The sequence below is a fragment of the Dromaius novaehollandiae genome, chromosome 6 (assembly GCF_036370855.1).
Source record: "Dromaius novaehollandiae isolate bDroNov1 chromosome 6, bDroNov1.hap1, whole genome shotgun sequence".
Classification (NCBI taxonomy): domain Eukaryota; kingdom Metazoa; phylum Chordata; class Aves; order Casuariiformes; family Dromaiidae; genus Dromaius; species Dromaius novaehollandiae.
In genome coordinates, this window is record NC_088103.1 from 26,655,571 (window position 1) to 26,681,860 (window position 26,290).

At 43.9% G+C, this 26,290-nt stretch overlaps 1 protein-coding gene across 2 annotated transcripts; it reads right to left on the reverse strand.

Moving 5' to 3' along the window:
• Nucleotides 1–38: 38 nt before the first annotated feature.
• On the reverse strand, nucleotides 39–25,249 carry LOC112990663 (uncharacterized). 2 transcript variants are annotated; one of them, XM_064513977.1, is made up of 19 exons: nucleotides 24,767–25,249; nucleotides 22,416–22,652; nucleotides 20,975–21,451; nucleotides 19,713–19,751; nucleotides 19,483–19,605; nucleotides 17,894–18,519; nucleotides 17,264–17,402; nucleotides 15,799–16,644; nucleotides 14,387–14,565; nucleotides 13,212–13,359; nucleotides 11,142–11,212; nucleotides 9,850–9,868; nucleotides 8,558–8,625; nucleotides 7,399–7,530; nucleotides 3,825–4,019; nucleotides 3,037–3,152; nucleotides 2,364–2,517; nucleotides 2,016–2,125; nucleotides 39–403 (listed from the first exon to the last, which is right to left on the reverse strand). In XM_064513977.1, the coding sequence occupies exons 2-19, from the start codon at nucleotides 22,468–22,470 to the stop codon at nucleotides 58–60; spliced, it is 3,843 nt and encodes a 1,280-aa protein (XP_064370047.1). In that variant the 5' UTR covers nucleotides 22,471–22,652; nucleotides 24,767–25,249; the 3' UTR covers nucleotides 39–57. The 2 variants fall into 2 exon arrangements, with proteins under 2 accessions (XP_064370047.1, XP_064370046.1); XM_064513976.1 differs by having other exon boundaries at nucleotides 2,016–2,179.
• Nucleotides 25,250–26,290: the final 1,041 nt, after the last annotated feature.

Here is a 26,290-nt window from a genome sequence, read left to right on the forward strand (position 1 = left end):
AGGCATTTGCAGAAGCCCAGCTCCTCACTTTTCCCATCTTTTTTTTTTTTTTTTTTTTTATTGCCAGTTAATGCCAGTATCAATATACCAGTCAGTCTCCTTGATAGTGGCTGGGCTCCTATCTATTCCTCTTTTTGCCTCAAATTCATTAACCATCTCTCCCCATTTGTCTTGCTTGGAGAAATAAAGAGTCTGCTCTGCCGACAGCTGGAGCTGGGGGACATCCCCATGCCCTGATACGTTGTCCGCGGCCCGTGGGAGATCAGGGTCAGACTCTGCAACTGTGTTGTAAATATGGCTGAAGGAGTCCTCCTCTGAGGCTTCACTGCTGAAGTAAACAGAGTTGTAGTCCTCCGCGTCTGCAGTAGAAGGCACTGCTGCGAGCCTGGCAGCCTTGCAGTCCCTTTGGAGACAGAAGGAGAGAAAGAAGTACTAGTGCTGCTGGGACATGCTTTGGCTAAGAACTGGCTCTGTTCTTCTAAAAACATGCAAAATCTTTTAAAAGGTACATCTCTACTGGGCTCATGACCAGCTCCCATCTTTATTGAGGAGCATGTGTCATCGGAAGCAATCATCTCCCCACCGCTAGCATGGAGCGCCATGTGATTTCCCCTCCGTTTGGGGAGCCCTACACTGCAATTTTTCTTTCAGGGCTTCTTTTTGAAGATCAGAGATGCGCTGCTGTGCAAGTCTCTATTTCAGCTTTCCATACCCTCCATTCAGGTTTTAGGAGATATCTTCCATGAAATGCACAAGAGACAAGCAAAAATTTTGCTCATCGCTGTCTGACAGGTTAAAGACTTCCTCAAGCAAGCAGCTCTGCAGGGCAGCAGGACTGTGTTTCATGACCATGCCTGGGAAATTCGTGCTGAAATTTACCATACTTTAGCATTTAAAAACCTTTAATGAAGCCATTTGGTGACTCTTCACAAGGAGCCAAAATCTGTTTCCTGTTGAAGGGAAGGGCAGAATTCCCAATGATGCTGTTGAGACCAGGGTTTGGTGCAGCAGAGGGAGGTGATTTCCCCTTTGGGGATGTGTGTTCTGCCACGATTTTGTGAGCTAGCAAGTGGAGGAGGCAGGCACGTGTTTCTCTGCTGCCTTAGCATTATTTGTACACACGCTAACAGGAAACAATATGAACTTCCTAAGAAGCAAGTCTCTGTGCCCTGGGGAATTTGGTTAAGGCAAGTGCAGCAAACAGAGAGGTTCCAGAATGACTTCTGTGATTACGGAGTGGTAACTCCATTATTATATTATTGGTACCGGAACAACTTTCCTGCTGGTGTTCTCCCTCCCGCCAGGATTTTGGAATAAACTTCAGGCAGATAACCTGAGAAGCTTCCATCCAAGGGTTTTTCCAAAGTTCCCCAGGGTACCCTGGGGTTGTGCACCTGGTATGGCACAACACTCCCACCATACTGAGCCCACTCCGCCAAGGCATAAGTGGAGATCTCTGCAAGCCAGGCTCCCAGCTTGCTGCTCTCCCGCTGTAACACGGGGTCTTTGTGACACAGCACAGCAATACCCAAGGGAACTGTAAGTGAGGCTGCTTTCCTACTGCAAGCAATCACCACAGTAAGAAATAGCTCTGTGCTAGACAATTTATACTGCTGAGACATGGTGCATGGTGCAGAAGACCCATGGGTCTTGATTAGGCACAAAAGAATTTGCCAAAATGGTACTAACACAGGCCAACAAAAGGCTGTTCTAGTTATGTCCCACCCCACCCCCCCAAAAAAAAAATGCCAGCCAAAGCACAGAAGGGCACTTGTGTAAAATTGTCTCCCCTCTCTCCCTCACCTCCTCTGCCAAGATAACGTCAGACCTTTAGCAACACAACTATTCCCACAAAAAGAATCAATGTTGGCCTTGCTTGAGGCTGTGAACTAAAGGGTGGGAGACTTCCCTGGGGTAAGAGCAACCCCTATGGCTACTACTTACCACTCACCAGTGGAACTGAATGTCCAGTCATGAGGCTGCACAAGAAGCAAGTGCAAGTGCATACTATTTACCTGGCTGCTGTTTTTTCCGCTTTGATCACCTCTAATATGGCTGAGAATGCAGGTCTCCTGGTGGGGTTGTGATTCCAACAGGCCTTCATGCACTCAATTAGTCCTGCGAGCTTTGGAAAGCCAAAATCACCAGGGATATTTCCTAACTCCGTGAATTTTAGAACCTGTTTTTATTTAGCCAGACAACAAAAACAGTATCACATTAGCTTTCTGAGAAGCAGTGTCTGGATGCACATTTTGCCCTGCCGCAAACTCACTGGAAGATGGGTCCTCCCATCCCTAGCCATGCTGGAGGTTACAGAGAAATTGCTATTGAGTTGCCCAAATATAGACCCTTACCATCCTTACCTCCCTGCAGTTCAGTAAGCGGAAAGGTTTCAGTGGTTTGAACATGTGCAGGTTGGTCAACTGTGCTGTCAAAGCTTCCCATATCACAATCCCAAAACTAAAGACATCTGATGCTCGGGAATAGAGCCCATCATTCCTCACCTCTGGGGCAGCCCTATTGAAGAAATCAGCAGGTTATTAGTCTAATATCTTTCTATATACTAGAGAGCTGGAGAGCAAGGCAAAGCAGAGTGGTCCATATCACTGTAGAGCAGGAGACTTGATTCACACTTTGCATTAGTGGCTACAGCCAAGCGACTAAGTAAGAGAAGAGAAATGGGCAATGGTGCATCATGGGACACACAGCTAAGCTATCGAAGAGGAAGGGGGCACAAGGCACAACAGCAATTTTTTCCTTATTAAGAGTTTGGAGAGTATTCAATTTTTGCCAGGACAAAAAAACAGAAGAAAGTTTCTCTGAAACAAGCTGCTGTTTGGCCAGGCACAAGGTAGAACATGAAGAACACTTAAAAGAAAACCCTCTGCGCTTTCACCATTTTCTGTAGGAGCCACAAGAAGGACATGGATTTGGTGAAACACGGTGGTGGTTAAAGCTGTGGATGAATGAGATGGAGTTTGTGGTGGGAAAAAAGAGCAGAAAAGAAGGGGGAGTAAAACGTAACAATCCACTTACCACTTGGCTGCATCAGCCGGCATAAGTTTGCGCACATATGGCTCAAAGAGGTTGTCATCTGTCCCTGGATGTGGCAGACAGACTGCTCTTCCCCAGCGACTAACTTTTGCTATCACCTGTCAAAAGACAAAGGAAAGAGAGGGGGATATAAATCCACAGCATTTATCTACTCTTCAGCAAGAGCAACAAGAATTCAAGTTATAATGATGCAGGATTCACTAGAAAGGTCCTCGCTTTTCTGTGTCCTGTCTTGGACAGCAGCCAGCACCTATGATTTACAGTTCAGGGCTGAGTAATGATGGAATGACCTACCCTTGACACTCATCTAAATTCACCTTTTAAAAGTTAGGATAGCCAGTATAAGCTTTTTCTGCATTATCTCCTTCACAGGACACTGTTGAGCACCGCTGGAAAACAATTAGATATGTCTATGTCTCTGTCCTGAATGCTTGTCTTGGGATGGGATGGGATGGGATGGGATGGGATGGGATATCTCTGTCTGGCAGTCACCTCCCTCTGTGCACTACTACAAGATTAAAAAAAAAAAATACTAATTTTTGGCAAACCTCCCCTTTGTGTGTAACTAAAAATGCATCACGTGGCATGTGACAAACAGTCGATGTAATGCTGCACTCCTTTACTCCCCTCTCTGCACTTTCCAGTTCATCTACCCAGGACTGACTTTGTACAGAGATCCAGTGGAGTGTAACTGGATTGTGGTTCCAGGCAGCAGTGGGCCAAGCAGAGATAGGACAAGAAGCTAGTAAATAAGTATGAAGCACAAATACCTCTGGGCAATGGTGACCAGAATTAAGGTAAATGTAATGGCACTGCAGGTCGCAGTGTATGATTCTTCTGGAATGAAGATATGCCATGGCAGAAGCAACCTGCTCCAGGCAAGTGAGAAGCTTGCGATCGTCCATGCTAGCACTTGCAGCAACCTGCATTAGGGATGTCCTGTTGCCACCAAGAGGCTGGGAGATCTGCAAAAGGGAAACGTCAGAAGACTGGAGAGAGGAGTCACAGGACAAATGCTTGCTAACAAATCATCACAAGCAAAGCAGAGCTCTGCCTTCATATGCACCTCTCCCAGCAGCTTCCCATTGTCCAGGAGGGAAGAGCAGGATGCTGTATTTTCCCCTGAGTCTATGTGGTTTGCCTACCTTGCACACAGACATACTCTGCAGAGAGTCCTGGGCTAGCTCTGAATGAGCAGCGGGCAGAGCCAGGACCTCTGCAGCAGGGGAACACACGCGTCTCGGAGCAGAATTAGCCTGTCCACGTTCAGGAAAATGTGTTTAGCATGGCGTAGCGGCTGTGATGTTTCACCCTCACCTGATGGGGCTAGTTAGGTCTGGGAGTTCAAAATCACATCCTCCCTAGACACCACAAACAGCAATACAGAAATCACAACTATATACTGTAGCAGTACTCAACCAGGGCTCTACCTTGCAAAGGATAGGGAAGATATAACCTGAGACAAGGTCTCTGACCCCCAGAGCTTAAGGGCCATTGACTGCAAGACAGCCCCTTTATTCAATTCTTCATTCACATCAGTAAAGTACTGTGCAGCTCTTTCAGTCTCCCCATGGGCTAAAAGTCCTGTAAAACTCTTCACAAATCTCACAGTGGAAACTGTTAGCAGATTTCTTTACTGCTGGTCAGCTCATTGAAACGCACAGAGGGAAGAAGCAGCCAAGCAGCATTACAACAAAACACTTCATACAGACAGTTACAGCTCCATGGTGATTTCCCTACTCAAGGAAGGAATCAGCACGATGAAGTCTGCAAAGATAATAATCTCATTCCTCTGTTTACTGAGCCAGAAGGCAGCTCCTCTTTTATATCGTCCAGGACCCCAAGTCAAGACATGACAAACCCAGACACCAAGTAATGTGCAAAGAAAACCTTTCTACAGAGACAGGACTCTTCACTACACTGCCATAAGCATGCCGAACTTCTCTTGAATTCAGAAGAACCACTCCAGATTAACAGGGGGGTGAATAAGAGCAGAATTAGCCAGTCATGCCTTCATCATCTTCAAAAAGACCTCTCCATGGTATGATCACTGATTTTCAACAGCCCCAGGGAAAGCATGGTCTATCATTTAGTTCTAAGGTGATTATGAAACTTAATTTACTAGGGAGAAACAAGCCCATTGACCACAGATGGAAAATCATTCTGCTGTGGGGTTAAATCTTCATCTCCCTTGCTTACAGGAAAAGTGAAAAGCACTCACGGAGAATCAGAAGCTCCCTAATACCTCAGTGAATATTCCCTTTTCAAGGTCTCCATCTCTGTTTTTGGAGAGAAGGAAAATGACTGGCAGAAGCCTTTCTCTGCCTGCTTTGCTCTGACCGAGTGTTTTGACAAGGGACCTGCACATGCACATCAGCCTTTGTAACAGGAGCAAACTTACACATCACGCTTCTCAGACCTTCATTTCTCTGCCACCACACACACTTGCCACCATCAAATCCACACAAAGGCAGTGGCAGAAGTTTGCACAAGTGTTAGACATGCATGTGTAGACAGAGGTTAGGGACTGAATGGCTGGCGACACGACATGCCTGAGAGCACTCCATAGTCACTGAACTTGGCATAGACCTGGAGGCCCTGCACTGATTCCTGTGCTTCAGGACCACATCACTGCCACTGCAGAACTGTTTTTATCATCTTCTGTGGGGGTCTCCTCATGCTAGCTCACTCCAGAAATGACTGCTTCATGGTTCTCTGATGTTTCTGCCAAGGCTGAGAAAGAAAGTCTTCTGCATGATTGCTCCTGGAGAAAATGCTGGGGACAATTCCAGTAAACATCATCAACATGTTTTATGACCTCAGGGTATGAGGAGTCTGCTTGTTTCATCAGGAAACAAAAAATACTGCATTGTGCCCAAAGAACAGGAATGCCGCCTAAACAAAATGCCTCGGTGATTTCATACTGATAACCACAGAATTAGAGATCATAATGATCTAGTACTCAGTCAAGTAAAGCCATACCTGCGTGGTTATACATGGAAAAATCACTGTGCTAGGGGAACATTAGACATGTCTAGGCAAAATCATAAGCTGCTTCTGGGAACACTGAATCTGAGCTCAGAGCTGACTCCAAGGGAAAGCAGCCCAGCAGGGATGGACCACTCCATGACTCGCCGAGATGTAAAGAAGGGAGACCTTATTGCTGCCAGCAGTAAAACTTTATCAAGGAGAAAAATCCCATCCCATCCAGATGTCTACACATGTTCTCTTAGAAATACTGTAGTGGGAGGCCAGAGCATTCCCTTCACCAGGCAGTAAAGATTTATAGTGTTGGCAAAGGATGAGAAATATTTCTAAGCGTGTAAGGCAATTAAGGTGATCTTGCAATGGATCAGCAGAGGGCACCAGATACAATAACAACACCTGGCTTCTTTGGAGCCCTGGGTAGCACTGGCAAGGGAGAGTCCTCTCCACCCTGCAAGGTCCCTCCGAGGCTCCATGCAGGGCTCTCCTTCACATCTCTGCTACGCCACTTCCCATCCCCTCAAAGCCTCTCAGCTTTGGCTCCTACCTTCCAGTGTCACTCTTTCCTCAGGATATTCAGCCCGCCTCCTCCCTGTGTGATCCTGTCAACATCTTGCCCACACTGGGGCCATTTTTAGGCAAAACTGTCAATGCTTGTGCTTTGAGCCCCTTTGGCACCCTTCCCCCCTTGTTTCATGCGCCCCTATCCAGCTGAAGGAGCCCTACTCATGGTTCATCTCCCTGCCCCACGCCTTGCAGGACCTCCCCAGAGACGTGCCCGTCCCACAGCCTACACTCTAGTGGTGCCATCACCCGCCCCTTGCCCCAAATGATGATCCACACCTGAAATTTGAGGTCACTGCTGCTATGAATCACACGTTGTCAATCTGTCATAAGGTACTCCAAAAAACTCCAATCTCACTATATCGCAATGAAGAAAGAGTTTCTCTTTCTTAGCTCTGCTGGTCAGTTCCCAGAATACAGTGGGCTATCTCAGCACAATCACAAGGCTACATCCAAACCACACCACTTTCCACCTGAAACAAGCTGGCTTAGGTGAATGCAAGAAAACAGTAGAGACAACCTATGGATGGACCCATAGTGTTAAAGGCATAAGACCCACGTTTACGTCAGATTTTCTCACTTTTTTTTTTTAACTGACTCACCAACCCAGACTCTCAAAAACCAAAGCTATCCTAAGCTGCATCTTATCCACCCTCTCTTATCTCCCCTGTACGTTTGCACATGCACTAGTCACCCACCAGCCCTCCATGTGTGGGAAGTCAGGCCACAGCCCTTGCTTCCTTGGTGACACAGGGCCATGGCAAAGCTGTCACAAACCGTTCCTGCAGCACTCACCAGGGTGGTGGTCATGGGGAAGTAGTGCATGATTTCTTTTACTGGCAGTATGTTCTCATGTTCTAACGCACACAGGGCTGTCTTGGTCGTATGGTTCATTCTGAATGACACCAACTCACACAGGCAGTCATCCTGCAAGAGAACCTGAAAATTAACTGCCAGTATCCTCTTCGGCAGCAACATACCATCGTCTTTATGGAGAAAATGATGGAATTTGAGTCTTACCTGTTATGGTAACGAAGAGCCAAGCTCTTCTCTTAATAACCTTGGTGAAACCCCACTGACTTGATAGGAGTCACTGAAGGATTACAGACTTCATAATGGAAAAAAGTTGTCTTAACTGGCCTTATCAATTTAACTAGCTTTTTTAACAACTGTTAAGTTTTGAAGAGTAAAAGAAGTCTGATGGTTTAATTTCATTGACATTTAGAAGAAACATGTGACATTTCCCAACTTTAAAAATCTCAAGATTTGGAAAATCAGAAACAAATACCTAAAATTTATTCTGAAATTTTATTGGCCTAAAGAGTTTTGGCTTTGAAGAGACTGTTTGTTATTCATACGAAACATGATGCTTATAGGAAACTCAGTCTTGTATCTTTTGTCAGCAAATTCACTCATAATGGAAATGTTCATACTGAAAGTCCCAGAGACAGAAAAACTTTGGCAGGCCAAGCTATACCAAAAGCAATAAACAAAACCATGAAGAAGTCTCACATAAAAGCTACAGATACCTAAGTTTCTCCACCACATTTCTTTCTCAGCTGTTCAAGAATTTTGGTTTACTACTCCGGTTCCTCTTAAACTCCTCCAATTGGCTCCTCCAATTAAAGTGCGCATTTATAATAAATGATGAAGCCATAAAGAACTAATGTGCTTTTTTCACTTGACTTTCTCTACAGCTCAGACAATGAATTTTTGCTTGTCTGAACTACCCTCATAACCTTGAAAGATGCAGCCAGGTTGAGTTCAAAAACTGCCAGTGATAACAAATCTACCACAAGTCATATTTCTTATCTGAATGTGTCTAGCTTGTGTCTCTAGCTACTGTCTCTCCAAATAATTTTGACTGCAAAGTTTAAGTATTTCTATTGATAAAGCAGATAAAGGTTGTATTCCTAGGAGAGATAAAGTGATAGCTAAGAAACCAAAGCATTACCTTCTGCTCAACACTGTCTTCACACACATCTGGAAATACATTTGGTGGATCACTCCTTTTGAAGTTGCCTGAAGAAAAACCAAAAATACAGGGAAGCCTATTTCTCCTCATATATATGCCAGATATATGTTGAGATACCTGCATTTATGTCTGGGAAGTTTTTCCTTGTTTACCCCTGCCTAAAGAAGATTTGTATCAGGCCTTATATTTTTAAAGAAGGAGTGTTTAACACCCTCTGCTGTGGCTGAGTCGTGCAATCCCTTCACCAGAATATGCTTTTACATAAAACGGCTCCTCAGTAAAGTAACTTGTGTAGAAAAATCCCACGCCAAGAGAACAAGTTCTCTCCTCCACTCCATGGGGCTAACATTTTCAGCACAGCATGTTCGGTCAGCCAAAAATTAAGGAAAAGGGAACCAGGGAACTGAACTCCTGCAAATTTCAGCTCTTTAATCCTCTGTTAGTATAATATGTTTACTGCACTCTACATCACCACAGACCACACATACTCATGTTCATTTCTGAGTCTATCCAAAATGGGTGAAAGGAGATGCCGATCCTGAAAGGCCGTCCATTTCAGGGACACTGCAAGTGCAGTGATGTTGCACTGTGTGCCTCTGAAAGCAACTGAACCAGTGAGATTTCTTCCCCTGAGACAACAATTTGCTTGTGACACCATTTATTCTTATCATTTCTGAAGTTTTACAGGAATTAATCTCACAAGATTTCATTGTTTATAAGGCCTTGAATTCTTGAAGTTCTCCTGTCACCTGCGCCCAGCCCTGCTGAGCCTCCTTGGGCAGTTTCACATGCTGGCCTAACTGATGAAGCACAGGCTCCTTCTTCATGATTGATAAGATCTGTTTTGGGAGATTTTACACATAAACTGTCAGACCCAAGCTGAAACTTCATCCAGAACTGATCCCAGCTTTGGGTGAGCTACTAACTTATCCCCATGCTTGTGTTTCTGGATCTCCATCTGTAGAGAAACTCTGAAAAATCTCATGGGAAGACCTTTTCTCATTAGATGCTTGGACCAATTCACACATCTGAATATGATCCCAATTTGATCAGTTATTCCAGCAAAGCCTCTGAACCTTACAGGGCTTATGCAAACACAGTCCAACCTGCTCTGTCACTACTCTCTCATTTCTAGTACATGTATTTTGCAAAGCCTCCTACATCCTCCTATTATTACATACGTTGATTTCCTCTTGAGACACAAGTACAGTTAAGAAAGTTTTCTTGCTACAGACATTTCTCATGCATGCTTTGAGGAAACTAGTTCATACCTTTGCTGTCAAGGTAGCCCTGCAAAACAGAAGGGAGAAGAAAACATAATAAATGTTATTATCTCTGCTATTTCCTTCTAGGCAGACAGAGCTACCATTACCCCTGAGACTTAATAACACCAGGAAAGACAGGAGATGGCAGTGCAGATTGTGTGAAGGAGACGACTACCAGATGACCTTTCATCCCCCAAACAAGAAAAGCCTGCTGTGAAATGCTGTTGCGACAATAACATGAACATAAGAAAACAACCCAGGATTAAGGAGGCTCCCAATGGTATAAATCCATTGCTTTTAGGTTAAAATTTGCACTAAAAATGTTTAAAAAAAACATTTTTATTCATGTTTGAAACTATCCTGGCTTTGCTGAGTCCTCTATCAAGTCTGTTAAATGGGTGCTTTTCTTTGGGCCAAATGCAGTGGTCAAGATTCACAGTGAAAATAATGCAACACTCAATTATTTCCCACAAACAGATTCAGACCAGCAAGTCTGCCTCTGATCTTTCTTTCCCACAGGGTCAGAAAAAAACAGATCTGACTGTTCTAGGCACGGCCAAACACAGCTTTCCTGCCTTTTGAGGTTCAGCAGTGACCAGGCAAGCTCAGGACAAAGACAGACCATTCAAAGCTTAATATAAACACTGTGTGAGACCTGATGATCAAGTTACTGGACTGGCTTTTTCTGAATGCGTGTCCAGCATGAGGTAAGGTATGCCTTGCAGACAGGCTACCCTGTGGTCTGGCAGTTTGCTATGGTCTGGCGAGCGGTCTTCGTGCTCCTGCTGACCCTCAGTGCAACAGGAACGCAGCTGTTAACAGCAGGGACTCAAAACACCTAAGAAGTTTGTTGCACTGTATTTTGCAGGTGCTCAAAACACATGAGCTGGAGAAAAGCAGTGCAGCTGGTTTAGCACAGCTTTGAGCCCAGGTCCACCATCTGCCAGCCCAGGCTAACAGCCGCACAGCTGGAGCCTGCAGGTCAAATGAGCTCACATCTGCCCACAAACCGCTTTGTAATGGCAGCTTAGAGACTGCACAAGGCCTTGGAGAAAGGATAACTCCACAGGTTAGATTTTCCCTTCTCTTACACCCATTCCTCCTTGGTCAGGTAGCTTCTGTGTGTGAAATTACCATGCAGAATAACACAAAACTACTTCTATAGCTACAGACAGACCATTAGTAAGCTATAATGTGAGTGACAGCAGCCAGTGCCCAAGATGCAATGCTCTAGAACAAGCAAGAAGATATTTAAAGTTGACAGATCCGGAAAAGTTACTGAACAGCATGACAGTTACCCTTATAATATCTTCCTCGCAGATGGGAGAGAACTGACTCATTATCTCATGCAGTTTGTCCAGATCTGACCCTAGAAAAAGAGAAGAAAAGAAAGGCTAGAGGTTATACCTGGTACTACCCACATCTTGAGGGCAGTAAGGGAGCTCCCTTTGCTGTCATGACTACAGAGAGTCTTGGAGGCAAACAAAAAGTATGCCTCAGCTTATTCCTGGACTGAAGCAAAATATTTGGCTAAGAACTGCAGGCCACAACCAAAAAATATTGTGTCATAAATGAAAGTATCTAACAGCCATTCAAGTGACATGAGAGTCATCCATATGCTCCAGTAACTCCAGAGACCATGGCTATTATCACTGTTTCTCCAGCACAAGCAAAATGACTCGGTGAATCTGCTGCCAAGTCTTCAACAAGAGCAATGTACTACTCACCTACTGAGATTTCTCTTGAAATGGATCCTGAAGCTGCAGCAAGTGGGGAGGCAAAGCAGTATAGGGAAGAAGAATTACATGTGACAGCTGTTAGTCTGCCCATGATGTTAGTCAATCCATGTATGTGAGGAAGGTGCTCAAATAACATATTGAAAAGTGAATAAAGAGCTATACAGACAAACACCAGGTTGGGAGAGAGATGACTCTTCAGTGACCCATGTAAAAGGATGATCTCAGTCTAGTTCCCACTGCTGACACAAATTGCGATAATTATGTTGAGTATGAAACATTCCTCTGCTATATCTGTGCAGTTATGCTGAACTGGCTGGCCAGACCCTCCCCCCCCGCCAAGGATTTGATGTTGTCTACTGGGTATATGCAGGCAGCCAAAAGCCTTAATTAGCTTCTGAGTGAACCCTGATTAAGTTAAACATGGGTGCTTTCTAGGAGCGGTGTAAATGTTGTTAAATGTCTTACGACACCTGAACAAGGGGCTGTAGCAATGACCACCAGGCAGCAGAAACCACCAAGGGCATGTCCTTATGCTCTGAGTTAGACTGTGAATAATCACAGGAAATGTGTTGGCCCCTCCAAAGGGAGACAAGTTCCTCTATGAAGAGGACTCAAAACACTCCCAGCTGGGGCAGCAGATAGATCCATCAAGCTGTGCTTTGTAACCAGGGAATTGGACCAGAGGCTGGGAAAGGACCTCATGCATCCTGTATTTCTGTGGGGCTGTTTCAGGCTATTTTAAGTGTCAGGTTGGTGACATTATGCTAATAAAATTCTGTGTAGTCATCTGAGAAGTCTCCTACATATTTAATAGCTTTCATAGCATAATGAAAAAGAGCTCAACCAGGGAGCCAAAATTACTGTTAGTTCAACTGGAAGTCACCAATTAATTAAGGTCAAGGCAAGCAACACGGATGAGCGAGACTTCTATCTCTCTGACTGCCCCACACTAGGTAAATGGGTCAAATGAAATCAGATTCTGCAGCCTAAAACCCAAGGTCTCACTATGGCAGACATTGTGAATGCAGAGTTAGATTTGAGCCTTTCCTTGAAAGGAGGCATACCCAGGACACTATCGGGTACAATCGTGGCCCAGGATTGATGGAGAAGTTTACCCAGACCCTGACTGCACTGATGAATTTATTAGTTAGGTATATTACACCATGAAGAATTTTTAACAAATTAAACAATCTGGTTGGTCACTGTTACTGTCACTACAAGCTCTTATTGAGAAAGGAAGATGACAAGTACTGGCGTGCTGCTGCCTGAATTCCTCAGACCTAGGTCTTCACAGCACAAGGAATTTCACACTGCTGCCCTGGTATTTCGCTGGTAACAGAAACAGTCACAAGCAGGGTCCTGGGAAAAAACAAATGGGGGTCTCTAAGATTAGCTCTCTAATTGGTGGCACTCCCCACTTGCAGGGCTCTCTGCTCCTCTGTAGGTGCGAATGGGCACATTGCTACATTTATCTTAAAACTGTTAGCTTTTTAAGGGAGGGACTGTCTTTTTGCTGTGTCTGTACAGCCCTGTGACAGGCCCATGACTACATACTACCACACTACACACAGCATTAAGTAACTATTGCTACAAGACCAAGAGTTTAGCCAGTTTAAGTGTTTTGTATACCCAGGATACTCCCGTAGTTTTCCAAGTGCTCTACCAATGCCTCCATGGATGTGCGCTTTGTCTCCTCACGCTCCAAGTTAGGGGCTATCATGTCCCACAGCTTCAGAGGAATTGAGTCTGGTCTTTGTGCCCTGTGCCCACTGCATATCTAAGAGGGAAAAACAAAGAAAAGGACCAACCTTTGGTGACTGCAACTGAGCCTGACTGCATGGCAGTAAAGTAAAAGCCCTGGGCAAAGTTCATCCTGCTATCACAAGGCGACATCATTGGTTTCGGAAATGTAAATGAGTCAGCTGCTGATTTCCAGTATCACACCAAGGTAACAGCAGAATTTGACCTACCTAAATATCTCTTGAACTCTTCTAATTCTCCTACAGCACTGCATAACACTGCTGAGATTTTTAAACTGCTGCCATTTTGGCTTCCATGTAACCTTTCACTTGATGACTTCACCCTTGAAATACCCAACAATGTCCTATTGCTTAATCAAACTCCTTTATACCCCAGCTGTTCCCATTCTGCTTTCCTTACCAGTTTCCAGTGCAGCAGTCATAGATCTTTCAGGCGTAGGAGTATCAGACCCTACACTCCCACCCCAAGGCAGAGATGTTATTTAGACATACTGGCTTTTCAGACTGCTCTGATACAGTAACTTAGTACACTAGAGCAGAAACTTCAACTTCTGCTTACCCTGCACAAGCTGTTGTAGCAAGTACTTACATTTATTTAGGCTAATTCTTTTAGCAATATGCAGATTTTCTCTTGGGTTCTCATAGATCCTGTAATTTCCTTGCTCTTTCCAGAAGACTTGGTTATCATAGGAGCCTCTCTGGAGCCTTCACTCCCCCAGTTACTTTGGGGTACATAGAGGTTATCCAGACCAGACACATGGATGCATAACCAGCCAGATCAGGACAGCTCGTTATTTGCATGGCTGAACACTGTTCTTTGTGCACTTTTCCAGATTTGGATGTTCTGTCAAAGTGCCCATGGTTTAAAGACTGAACTCAATGTGAACTTCACCATATCAGGCTCGAATAGGTTGTGTTTTCATGGCTGATGTTCATGGGCCACTATTAATGTCCCCTCACACCCCCAAAACCCTCTGTCATTTAGGACACATTCCCCAGTGAGTAGAAAAGATGTTTTTCTGATCCCATATGAAAGCCACTTACCTCTTCTATGAACCTGGACACAGGCAAGTGCTTGAGTTCGAAGTATGTCTGCCCACCATACAGGAGAATGGAGTAAAACGTCGCAGCAATGGCCCATGCATCAGAGAAAGCAGAGAAGATGTGGTACTTCAGAGACTCGGGAGCACTGAAGTATATGGACAGTGGTTCCTCACTGTCCCCTGTATTAAGACAGAAGTGAATCGAGACAAAGGCTGTGAACAGGATTCTCCTACCCTGCCACAGATATAGATTTATCTTTGCAACTATTAGTAATCATCCTCGCAGCACCTGGAAGTGGCTAATAAGAAAAAAAAAAAGCCGAGAAAAACTTATTAACAAGAGCTACTAGACAGCCTGTGAGTTGAGCAGAATAGGGTAAATAAGTAATGCTATCTGTGAGAGACTGTATCTATTGCACCTTAATAATTTAGAAAACTGTTGACCATTTGTAAACACATCTGACTGAGAGGTGGAGGTCTCAAAGAAGTTCTGACGGGTGTGAAAAAAAGGAGGCCCTTTTAGTGTCTTCTCTGAAGGAAGGCTGTAGCATGTCTCAGCCTTCATCACATGTCCAAGAACCTGCACAGACACTCACCCACCCTTATACCATACTCCTGGGCAATCAAGCTTGTGTGGCTGCAGTTACAGAAAGCAGAACTGAGTGACAGGGAAAGGGCTTTGCCTAGGATTTCAAAGAGAACGTGCTGAAAGGCTTCGAAGTTAAAATACCCCTAGGCATTTCTGGGACAGTTTCATCCTTTAACCTTTGACTGACTTTGTTTACAGTTTGGGTTTGCTATCATTTCTGATGACTCAGTGATTTAATCTTAGTCTGTTACAATAATTCCCCAAGAAAAGTTGGAACAGGTGTCATCGTATGCAGCGGCTCGTTGAATATTTATGTACTTCCTGAACCGATTATTTTTGTTAGAGCCATTTCCTCCTAAGAACCACATGATTAATGCTATCTGCATCAGTTTCAAGTGCTAACTGGTGCTGCACACACGTAAATCATAGCTAAGAGCCAGCCAGGCAGTCAGAGCAACGATAACCCTGCCAGACTGCAATAAAAAACAAGCAGGAAGAGAACAAACTGTAGTCCCAGCAACTGAATCCAGCTGTTTTGTCTGTGATCAGCCTAAGGATAAGCGCTCTCTGAAACTTCTATAATATCATGCAGTTCTTGATCTAGTTGCATATTCATGTAATTAATAGTGTTAACTTGCATTTATCAGGGTACTCTGAGCTCTTCACAGATATGAGAAAGGACAAATAAATCTTGTTTTTCCTGAGGACACTCAACCTCAGAGCGCAGAAATGACTCACAAAGAGCAGGTCAGTGAATAGTAACCCAGCAAAGAGAACTCACCTCTCCTAAGCCCAGCCCAGCCCACCAGCCCTACTATCTGTACCTATGAGCTGTGAGGATCTGATGTTTTCATAAGGACAATCACTAGCTGAATAATCCTTCTCATCCTCCGCAGGAGCCAGCCTGGCCTGGAGGAAATTAGACAGCTTGGCCTGGATCTGAAGAGCTCTCGTTCCTTGTCCCCCACTTGTGAACACGATGAAGCTGGCTGGTGTGATGTCGCAAAGTAAGACCCTTTTCTGGTGACAGGACCAGACAGCTCTGGCAACATCCTTTAAAATGCCTAATATATTAGATAGGGTGAGTTTATTTCTCTTTTCCTGCAGGAAAGCCAAGAGTGGGTTCCCATCTTCCAGCATGTACAAAGGAGGCACTCCACAGGCACTGGACATTTGCAGCTTGGCAATGGACTCCTTGTCTGCACACAGAGCCACTATTCCAATCAGCTTTTGAAACCTTTCACAGTCACTGTCGGTGGTATTCGTCTGCAAGATGTCATTCAGGGTCTGTTGTTTGGCTATGCAGATCTTCACGTTACCTGCAGGTATGACTCCTTGCACAACCATGCTACTGGCATTTGCCTTCAGCTGTCCCTTGAGGGCTAGATCAGGGAAGGTGCCCTTCAGATATTCTTGGAGAGCTGCCTCCACGTGGCTGGGATTGGCTGGGATCATTTTGTTTCCCAGCTCAGTAACATGCATGCATGCGCCATCCTCACTAAAGAGCAGTGGTGCAATGCAGTGTCTCACTTCACTCACGGGGTGGTAAAGCAACTTTTGGAAGAAATGATGGAGGATAGTTTTTACCAAAGGCTTCTTCTCTTTAGTGGCAGTTCTCGTGCACCATTCCCACAGGCTTTGGAGAAGATCTAGGCACTCTGTTACTGCCCCTGTGACAGAAAAGTGCTCTGTTAATGTCACTGCAGAGGAGCCTGCATATGTCACAATGGGCAAGAAACCTTCCAGCGAGCCTTAAGCAGACATTGCAACTTTTACAAAGAACATGGCACTATCATACAATGGTTTGAGACAGGATAAGGAGCAGAATATTGTTTATCTGCTATGGCATTGGCTAGGTCATTAAAGCCAAGTCACCACAATCTCTTTGACCAGGCCGTGCCAGGATGAACATCCATAGGCAACTGGAGTGTTGGTTTACGTCTCTGTTGAAAGTTTTGTCTCAGTAGCACAGGGCTTATTTCAACAGATAGCAGAGCAAACGGCTCAGAAAGACTGGATAGTGAAGATCTCAGCCGCTTTAATCTAAGAACCTGAAAGCCCAGTCCTGCCTCTTTCTGAACAGTTACATTTTCATCATTATCATTTTCCTCAATCATGTGGATGAATATTATCCTTTGAAAATCAGAATAACTGTTGGGCATACAGTCTATTAAATGTTTTGGAATAGTGATCAGCAGAGCTATGGCTGTTTTGCCATTGCCAGAAGTTTGATGCCCAAAACAGCTACCAGCTTTGCCTATGCCTCAGGCTAATCCCGCATTTCCTTACCTTGTGTGTGGCTGGCTTGGATATGTTCAGTGATGCGCTCAGTGATTTCCAGTAAAATTTCCCAGTGATTTTTCCCCAACTTTGTGCACACATAGAGGAAGAAGGACTGGCTAACTGCAAGCTGTTTGGCTTCAAACACCTGGAAAATACATACAGGACCTGAATTGGCTACACCTGTATACTTTCACTGTGGGCTTGGTTGCTCTTGTTTGCTTACTTTTTTCAATAAGTAACTGGCTACACATTTGACTAAAGAGATGGAAGCCTATTCTGACTCTCTTAAGCATAGTTTCCTTGGGTGGGCAGCAGAGCAACCAATGGTCCTTTGCTCAGGACACTTTGCAAGGGCTGAGTTGAATACAAATAAACACTAACTGTCTGGCCCTCTGAGGCAGACAAGCAGTATAGTCTCCAGCCTAAATACAGTGAGCCTAAGACACACACCGGTAAGTGATTTGTCTGAGGCCACCAAATAATATAATCTGGGCCCTGGGCTGGCCATAAAACAAGTCCTTTGCCCAGGGGTCCTGTGTCTGTTGCTCCCAAGGAGTAATGTGACACCAAGGAGCGATGGACAAGTCAGGAGTTATAACAGAAATACAAGGGTAGTCTGATTGGCTTGTTACTCACCTTTTCGGTAATAACAAGAATAAAGACATGTCTTATCATCCAGGGTACTCTCTGGAGCTGCTTCTGGATGAACTGGAACTGCAGGACCCTCTGATTTGTGAAAGTCACTCTTTTCTCCAGTGTCCTAAGGAAACTTTCCAAGTGCTTCAGATATGTTTCTATGGAATTTGGCCAGGACCTTTGTTTTTTTACAGCAGTGGAGATGGCCACTCTGATTTTCTGGTAGGCACTAAGGCACAGATACTCATAATTTCTCTCCCCCGAAGGAACGGTGCATTTTGCAAAGGCCATTCCCCTCAGCAGAGCCTTCAGCTTCACGTTGTTTGTTGTGGAGACATGAACAAACATCGCTGCCAGAATCCAACAATATAGTTTCTCCTTCTGAATGCAAAGCTCCTTGTTAGAAGCAGAGCTGCTGCATTGGATGAGATTTCTTACTCTCAACTCCAAGCTCTCCAGCTCTGCCACCTTACAGAAAGTCAGGAAGTCCCTCCTGATGTTTCTGATCAACACCTGACAGATACGTTGTCTGATCCACTCATTGCTAGCATCCCAGTATCTCAGAAAATAGTCACCTTGCTCTTGAAAAGGTGTGTAGGACATTTCTTTCAGGATATCTTCAATTTCTGGACAGAAAACAAAATAAAGATGCATCATCTGGAACCCTCCCATAGTTTGCAGTTGGTTTCTGCAATGGATCACAACCTTCAGGGATTGCTACTCAGTGTGTCTGTCCTCAGAGAAGAGAATGTGGTTTGGGATGACACCAGGAAAGTAGCAATGAACACACTTTCAAAATGTCAGAAACATACCTCATACAGAAAAGAGTTACTCCTTGCTATCCTGATAGGTGTCCTGTCAAAACCAGTTTCTCCCATTAGCCACAGCTTGCACACAATGCTTCTAAAAGATCTCCCAGAATGCAAAGCTGTATACTCATCATGAATGTAGTGCAATGGCCAAAACCTGACTCCAGCTTGTGTTGTTATGAAAGAATCGGTCTCCTGCCCTCTTGGAGAAGAATTGGAAGAGGAGAAGTCTTACCATTGATTATGGTAAGGCCTGAAGCCAGCTCAGAAGAGTGCTAAATGCTACACATACATGAATGACAATCCATATTTTAGCCAATTCTTGCCTATTAAGAATATCTAGCCCTTTGAGACTCAAACTGAATTGTAACACAACTCCTACCTCACTTGTACATTATGGTTCAGCTAGTTTCACTAGTCAGTCAGGTGTACACTTAATGCCATAAGCAAGAAACATACAGTTCATGTTTGTTTTCCCCACTAGCTCTTTCCTTTGCAGTTTGTTGGCTTACATATTGCTCCATTAAAAATCTGTCTTTGTTCCAGCTCCAATGCGCCATTTATTAACCATCACCAGATTCATATATGCCTATACAAATCATCTTCCAGCATTTACTCTGATAAATACGGCCTTTATTTTGCAGAGCAAGAGTGCAACTGCAAAAACAGGAATCTTTTGTGTTGAACATGGAAGTTGCCAAATTCTGTTCCAACAAAGTCCTCCTCCGGCTGCTGGGTGGGAGCCCCCTGTGTATGGGAGTGTAAGCACAGGAGCAGTACCTCTGTGGGGAAGCACTCTGTGCTTCAGCGGCAAGAACGAGTTCCTGCTGGAGGAGAAGGTGCCATGGTGTCTCCAGTATGGCCTGAATGACTCCCTTGATCTATCTGACCTCCTGAAAGGGGCTGTAACACAAACACGGAGCACAGAAACATTACTTGGCTAAATCCAACTCTGTTCTCCTGCAGACATTCTGCAGTAGGTGCGTATACAAACTGCTAAGAGCACTTACAGTCTCTGCCTGCGGAGGATGAGGGGAACGGAGTAGACTCTGAAAAGAGAAGGCAGGAAGTTAACTTCAGCAAGTTTTTGCAGGGTAACATAGAATATAAATAACCAAAAGGCACAATCATGTCTAACCTGAGATAAAACAAGCAAGCCTGTTCGTGACTAATGTTTAGTATCCCTCCCTGTGTGCATATTTAGTGCTGGGTGCACAGTGCCAAGTCAGTGCAAAGCTGCTTCTCTGGCAGCATGCAGAGACATAGGTGTCATGGGAGGTTCAGGATTTCAGGTACAGCAAGTGTGTCTGTCCGTCTGTTCTGTGAAGTGTTCAGCACAATGAATGGCACTGAAAAAGATACTCTTGAGTTCCACTACTGAGATCACTCCCAAAATCCAGGTCAGACACTGAAAATATATCACAAAAACTGTGTCCTCTAACTGAACACTAAACTGATGGCCAGAAAGCCACAATCAGTTCTATATAGCGTTGGGTTGAATAGCCTAAGTCCCTCTGGCTATTTGGAAATATGAAGGAGAGTTTCATACAATTTGAAAGAAAAGCTTTCAGCTTCTTCTTAACATACACAAACCTCACTGGAACACTAACATTTCTTAGAATTCTTTAGATAAGATATTTTTAAGACAACCAAAGGAGTTATTTCAGGTTGCATTAGAGGGCTTTTACTTTTCAGAAGAATATATTTTTCTCTCTTCCTCTGGGACCAAAGATCTAGATTTCACAGATAGAAAAGTTTTAAAAAACTATCACAGGATTGTTTTGGTAAGACTCCCAGGATATCTTACCATCATGAAGTGCAGACAGTGTGTCTTTGCTCTGCCTGTGTTTCTAGCTGGTTCAGCATGAGATATGTCTGTCTTAGAAACCATTTATGAGCTCAGAACTGTGCCCAAATTAGGCAGTTCTGACTCATCATGGGGTTTGTCTAGGTAGACATAACCTTAGGCACTTTAAAATAAGGGAATCATTCAAAATCCTCCCTGAAGTGAGCTGTCATGAATCAGTCTGGTGTCTGTATAACAAACCACTGGCCCAGCTTGCACCCTGGATAGACTGATAGAGGAAGTCTTGATTGATGGAGGAAATCTGGCAGATATTGTTCTGGTATTGCTGGACAAACTCTAACATTCAAAACCTTGGAACTGTCTCTTTCTAAAGAAAGAAATCACCCTCCTCTCCCTCTTCAGGGCAAAGTAAACTTCAAATTAAATGAATCCAACAGTCAAACATGACAAGATCTATGATCTTACCTAGCTCCGTTTCCTTCAATACTGTCTGTTTCCTTCTGCTCAGTGGAATCAATCTCCTATGACGGTCTATGGTTTTCCTTATTTTGCGCAAAAGTTGTGGGTCATTTGCTTCTATTGAAAAGCAACATTGCAATAGATTGGGCCTAATATAAGTAGCATCAAACAAAAGCAACACTATTCTTCTCAGCTTATCTGCAGTTATGAGCATGTCTAAAAGGGTTAGGAAATATTGGTCTTTGTAGACTGGTATAAGTGTAACAGGGATAATTTTCATGGGCTTCTGCATCGCCTGCATGATGATATCTCCACCAATGAAATTCCTGCAACCATGGTAACAGCAGTAGTCATCATTCTCCAGGACTTCCACAATCTTCTCATTAATAAATCTGTCAACATCTATCTGCTCTTTGTTACGCGGTGCAGGTGCAGATGGGATGTAGATGTCATAGCAATAGAGCTTATGAAAAATGAGGTCACCTGAAACAATACAAGATGAATAGTAGTTCAGCTCATTCAGCACAGTTGGGAATATTGTTTCTGCAGGGAAACATCCCTCCAGAGAATCCAGTTAGCTTCAAATCACAATGACTTCTCCTTCACTGGGAAGAAGACCACTAGTTTTGCCTACTGGCGATGCATTTGGGTGATATATAAACAAATATTAGAATCTGAGTGAAATTCTGCATTTTGAGGGAAAGAACAAATACTTATTAGAAGATTAGCTTATGATCACAGTCTCTGAATATGCTTTTTGGATTCTTGCATTTCTCCTCATGGCTGTCTAATGTTTTCGCTTACAAAAAGGGTAAAGTGTGGAACAAGATCTGATTTTGGTGAAGTAGTTCATTCTCTCAAAACAGTTAATCTGAAATTGAACTAATATTTTGGGAGAGGAAAACTTCCCCTTGGTGCTTTATGAAGTGACTCCAAAGAACTTATTTCAAAGCTCACTGTAGTTATTGTAAAGATGCCTTCAGTAATCATCGACCTAAGAGGAACTAATTACTAGCAAACCTGAGCAGTGACACTCCCATCCAGAGCAGTCCCAAGCAAAGCTCAGGTTCTGCACACACTCCGTTGTTGGAAGAGAACAGATCTATATTTCAGGAGAAATTTTTACTTGCTTAACTCCCTTTTGCATTTGGTTCCTGAATGACTGTTGAACATGACACTTGGTCCTTTTGTAAATGGTACTACTAAGGCTTTGAGATTTTGCCATCCACTTTTGTTTGAAAGTTCTCTGCTGATGATCTCTTCCTGATGATCACTTTGAAGAGTTTCCCTTTCCCCACCTCTTCTGACATACCTTCGCAGGCCAGGGTCAGTACTGGCCTTTTAACAGAGTGCTTAGGGGATATTCCCAGTTCAGAGGGCAATGCTCAGAGCCTTTGGGCCAGCTGCAGGTTGCAGCCCAGTGGGGACTGGTTTTGGAGACCCTTACCGCATTTCTTTTCTCCACACTGCTCACAGGTTTCTGTCTCACTGTCACTATTCATCTTTCTCAGGTTGTTTGGAGAGTCAGAGAGCAAACGGACATGGCAGTGGCATGCACGTGTTCTCTGTCTCCCCTGCACTGTTCCTTTTTCCTGTTTTCAATCAGGCACAACTGTTAAACAGAAGCAGAGCACCAACTTTTCACACTTAATGGCCAGACCAGAGCCAGGGATCAGGATCAAGCCTGAAAAACAGACAGGTTAAAGCAGAAGGTCAGACAGTAAATGTTAGGAACTGAAGAATTCTTAAGAGAACAGTTTGCAGGATTTCAGACCCTAACAGGCAATTAGAAATGATCTACGAACATTCATGGCAGCTTCCACTGCCATCGGAGGTTCAGTTTGCCTTCCCCTAGAAGCACTGGTAGGATGGTCTCGGTTGCTCTTCTGCCTTCCTTTGCTAATATCTCCATATAGATGCCTGGAAGACAGCTTGCATGTCTCTAGAGGATACCAGCATGCATCTGTACAAAACACCCAGGTAACGATGTTCTGAACTGTTGCTCATATTCACACCTGGCAATGTACATTTCTTCCAATAATAGAAAAGCTACAGAACAAGACACAGCAAGGTGGGCCTTTTCATCACTGTAGTAGAATCTATCACTGCTACCTTTGCAGGTACACTTGGTACTTTGCCTCAGTTTCCTTTTCCAATACTTAGCCATGCTGCAGGCTGAAGAGGTTTTCCCAGTAACTCTCCCTCTACTAGGATCATGATTTAATAATCTGAAGCCCAAAATTACATGATGAAACTATCCATCTATCTCCTGCTGGGTCACAGTTCCTGGTGCCCAGGTCTTTCTCATAGCCTTCTTCTATTCCCTCCCAACCAGGCAGTTTTCTCCAATCTCTACAAATATCTCGCTCATACTGCAACATAGGCTACCGCAAACTCCTTGTCTAGGAAAGCTATCACACCACAACTCACTTCTTCAGTCTCTGTCTTCATTTCTCTGTCTTCTAGATCTTACCACAAAGCTCCTGGATAGAGAAGAGGACTAAGAACAGGGAGCAACTGAACTGAGAACTTGTTTTAAAGGCCAATATTTGTCTAACACATTCAGCATCTCAGAAAAAAAAGATCTAATCCCTGTAGAACTTAATTCCTGCTTTGCAGGTGGCTGGATATTGTTAGCATTTCAACAGGATTGTGTTAGTATGGTTCCTCTTTGGGTCAATGGGAACTTTCCACAAGTCCTTATATGTGGAATCTGCCAGATTTCAGCTCCCACTCTTTCTTAATGGGTACTGAATGCTTAATGTCCTTCAGCAGCTGAAACAATCCTGCTCTGCCAGTATATGAATAGAAAGTTCTGCTTTGTAACAAGGCCAGGTAAGTTTCTTTCAGATATTATATTTTGCCACAGGCAAATCAAGAACATGATAGGTGACACACTACTTTCTACATGCGTACATGTTTGTTTAGGCATGTGTGAAAGATAACTGTGGGGTGAGAGAGCAGATACATGCATCACTTTTGTGAACAGAGACTTCAAACCCAGACCTTGGCAGTTTCCTATTTGTCCTCTCACTGAGCCTAATCCAGGATAAAAAAATTATTAGTAAGGGTGAAGATCCTGAGAGCATCCAGACCCCCATAAGCATCCCTTACCACCTTGAGTCTTTTACCACCTCGACTCCCACGTCTCACTTTTTCCTAGACAACATGATTTCATTAGTGGCTTGGAAACATGGGTAACTTGAGAGATCGCTAATTGCTCTTTCTCACAACTTTCTGTTAATGAATGTTGTTAAGATTCAAGTGGGCAAAAAGGAGGGAAGAGATCTGCAATCACAAGGTCTGCTATTTTTGGAAAGGCAAAGAAATTGCTGAAGTAACACCTGCAAAATAGATCTAGCACTAGGTAAATCTGAGCAGGTGAATACACTATTAGTAGCAACTAATATCCCACTCTGTGTTAAATGGAAATATATCTAAAGCCAGAGAGTTTAAAAAGAAAGAAAAGCATAGTCTGTACCAACAAGTGCCTATCTAATTACAGCTGGATCTCTGGCTGAACCTGACAATTAGTCTTGCTTAGTGTCATTCTTCCCATGCGCATTTGTCTTGCAGTTACCAAACTACCGTAACATTAAAAGCAGCCTGGATCTGGGGAGCTGAGCTAACTGAAGAGTAATGTTCATTCTGCAGAGAGCATGTCAGGAAGGAAAGAGGGAAGAAGCTAGCAAAGCTGGAGATGAATTCATCTTTTCTGTAAACTCGCTGAGTTCAGTGGTGAGGATAGTAGTTCACGTTTTACCAGCCTCCACAAGAAATAAAAGTAACATTACTTACCATGTGGCGCTCACAAGCCCATGAAGTTGTTTACTCTTTCCCTTTCTTCCACCTGTATGCGGGTTTTATAGATGGAATGAAATATCCTTCCTGGTTTCTCCCATCTCCAGTTCCTTTTCTTTCTTTCTTCCCTGGGCAAAGCTGAATCCCTTATATCAGTGGCTGTGTGGGAAGGCAGTGGAAAAGGCTGGTGTCTGCTGGCAAACCCACCTGAAGCTTATCCCTTGGCACGTGAGATAAGTGATTCAGGGCATGCCTTTGTCTTGGGGGCATGGCTTTGCTCTTATTTCAAGTATTTTCAGCCAGTCTTGGCTTCAGTCCAGCTACCTATTGGAAAAGGTGGAGCTATGAACTTTGCACTCACCTGTCAAGAATTCCAGTGCCTTAGTCCTACCTTCAGTAGGTAAACAAATCATGGCAGGCCCAACTGTCGTCTGAGGGAGCTCTCTTGGTTTCGACAGAGGTCTTCCAAGAATAGGCCTGGCCCATGAACTGTTGAGTTTATTGGTTTCTCATGTAACTTTTTCTTTTTTTTGTTTTTTTAATGAGGTGGTAACTCAGTTATTTAATTACAGATGGGGCCTAAACACCAAGTACTGGATATTAAACACCACAAAGCTAAAGTTAAAGGCTGTTGGATATACAGTTTTGGTTGCACCCACTGGAGAAGCTGAATTCAGAGCTGGATAGAGCCATAAAGTTAGAACAGAGGTTAGAACTAGGATATTTGGTTCCAGCTTAACTCTTACAGGGAAATACTTGAACAGCAGCTCACTTAAACTTTCATTGTACTGAAAGTATTCAAACATTGTCCACCATTTACATATATACAAAAAGGAAATATAATGTAAGATAGCTCTGAATGACTGTGGTCCAAGCACAGATTTTATGAAACCTACTGCTTTTGCCATCTAAAACGCTAAATTTTTACTGTTTTGGCCTTGCCTGCCTCAAAGAGCACTTTCTGTTTTACATGAAGCAGAAAAAGCTGAAACTCTCAAAGTTCTGCTTTCTGGACAGCAATGCTGGATAACCTGAAGAGCATCTAGTCCCCATGTTGAAAATCTCAAGATTTTCAAGAGAGGTGTTTGATAAGAGATGATATTCCCTCTAGGCCAAGGGCTGACAGGTGAATACCATGTTCAGAAGCCCCCATCTCATGCCAACTGCAGGCTTCAAATGGAAGGGAGCCCAGCATGCAAAACCACAAGTACTGAGTATGTCAAGGCAACAGCTGTGTCTGATGCTACCAAATAGATGGCAAGAGCCCAGTAATGTCATTCTTGCTCAGTATCAGTAACGGCTGTCCTTTAACAGCCTTTAACCTGCTAAGTTGCTAGGAGCGCCCATGTGCAATCCATTTGCAATGAAACAAGATTTCTAGTGCTCCTGGAATGGCACTAGAAGGAGGAAGCATGCCTCATCTTGTTGGTCTTTGTACCCCTCAGGGCTAGAAAGAGATTTATTTTTAATATACTATTGCCGCCCTCTAGTGTTTTGGAAAGGAATCTGTTTACGATTACT

Coding starts and splice junctions, on each gene's coding strand:
- LOC112990663 (XM_064513976.1), bottom strand. CDS start 22,470: ATGAATAGTGACAGTGAGACAGAAACCTGTGAGCAGTGTGGAGAAAAG. Junction 3,153..3,824: donor CTGGTCACCATTGCCCAGAG/GTATTTGTGCTT, acceptor GTCTTTTGACAG/GTGATAGCAAAAGTTAGTCG. Junction 404..2,015: donor GCGGAAAAAACAGCAGCCAG/GTAAATAGTATG, acceptor CTGTCTCCAAAG/GGACTGCAAGGCTGCCAGGC.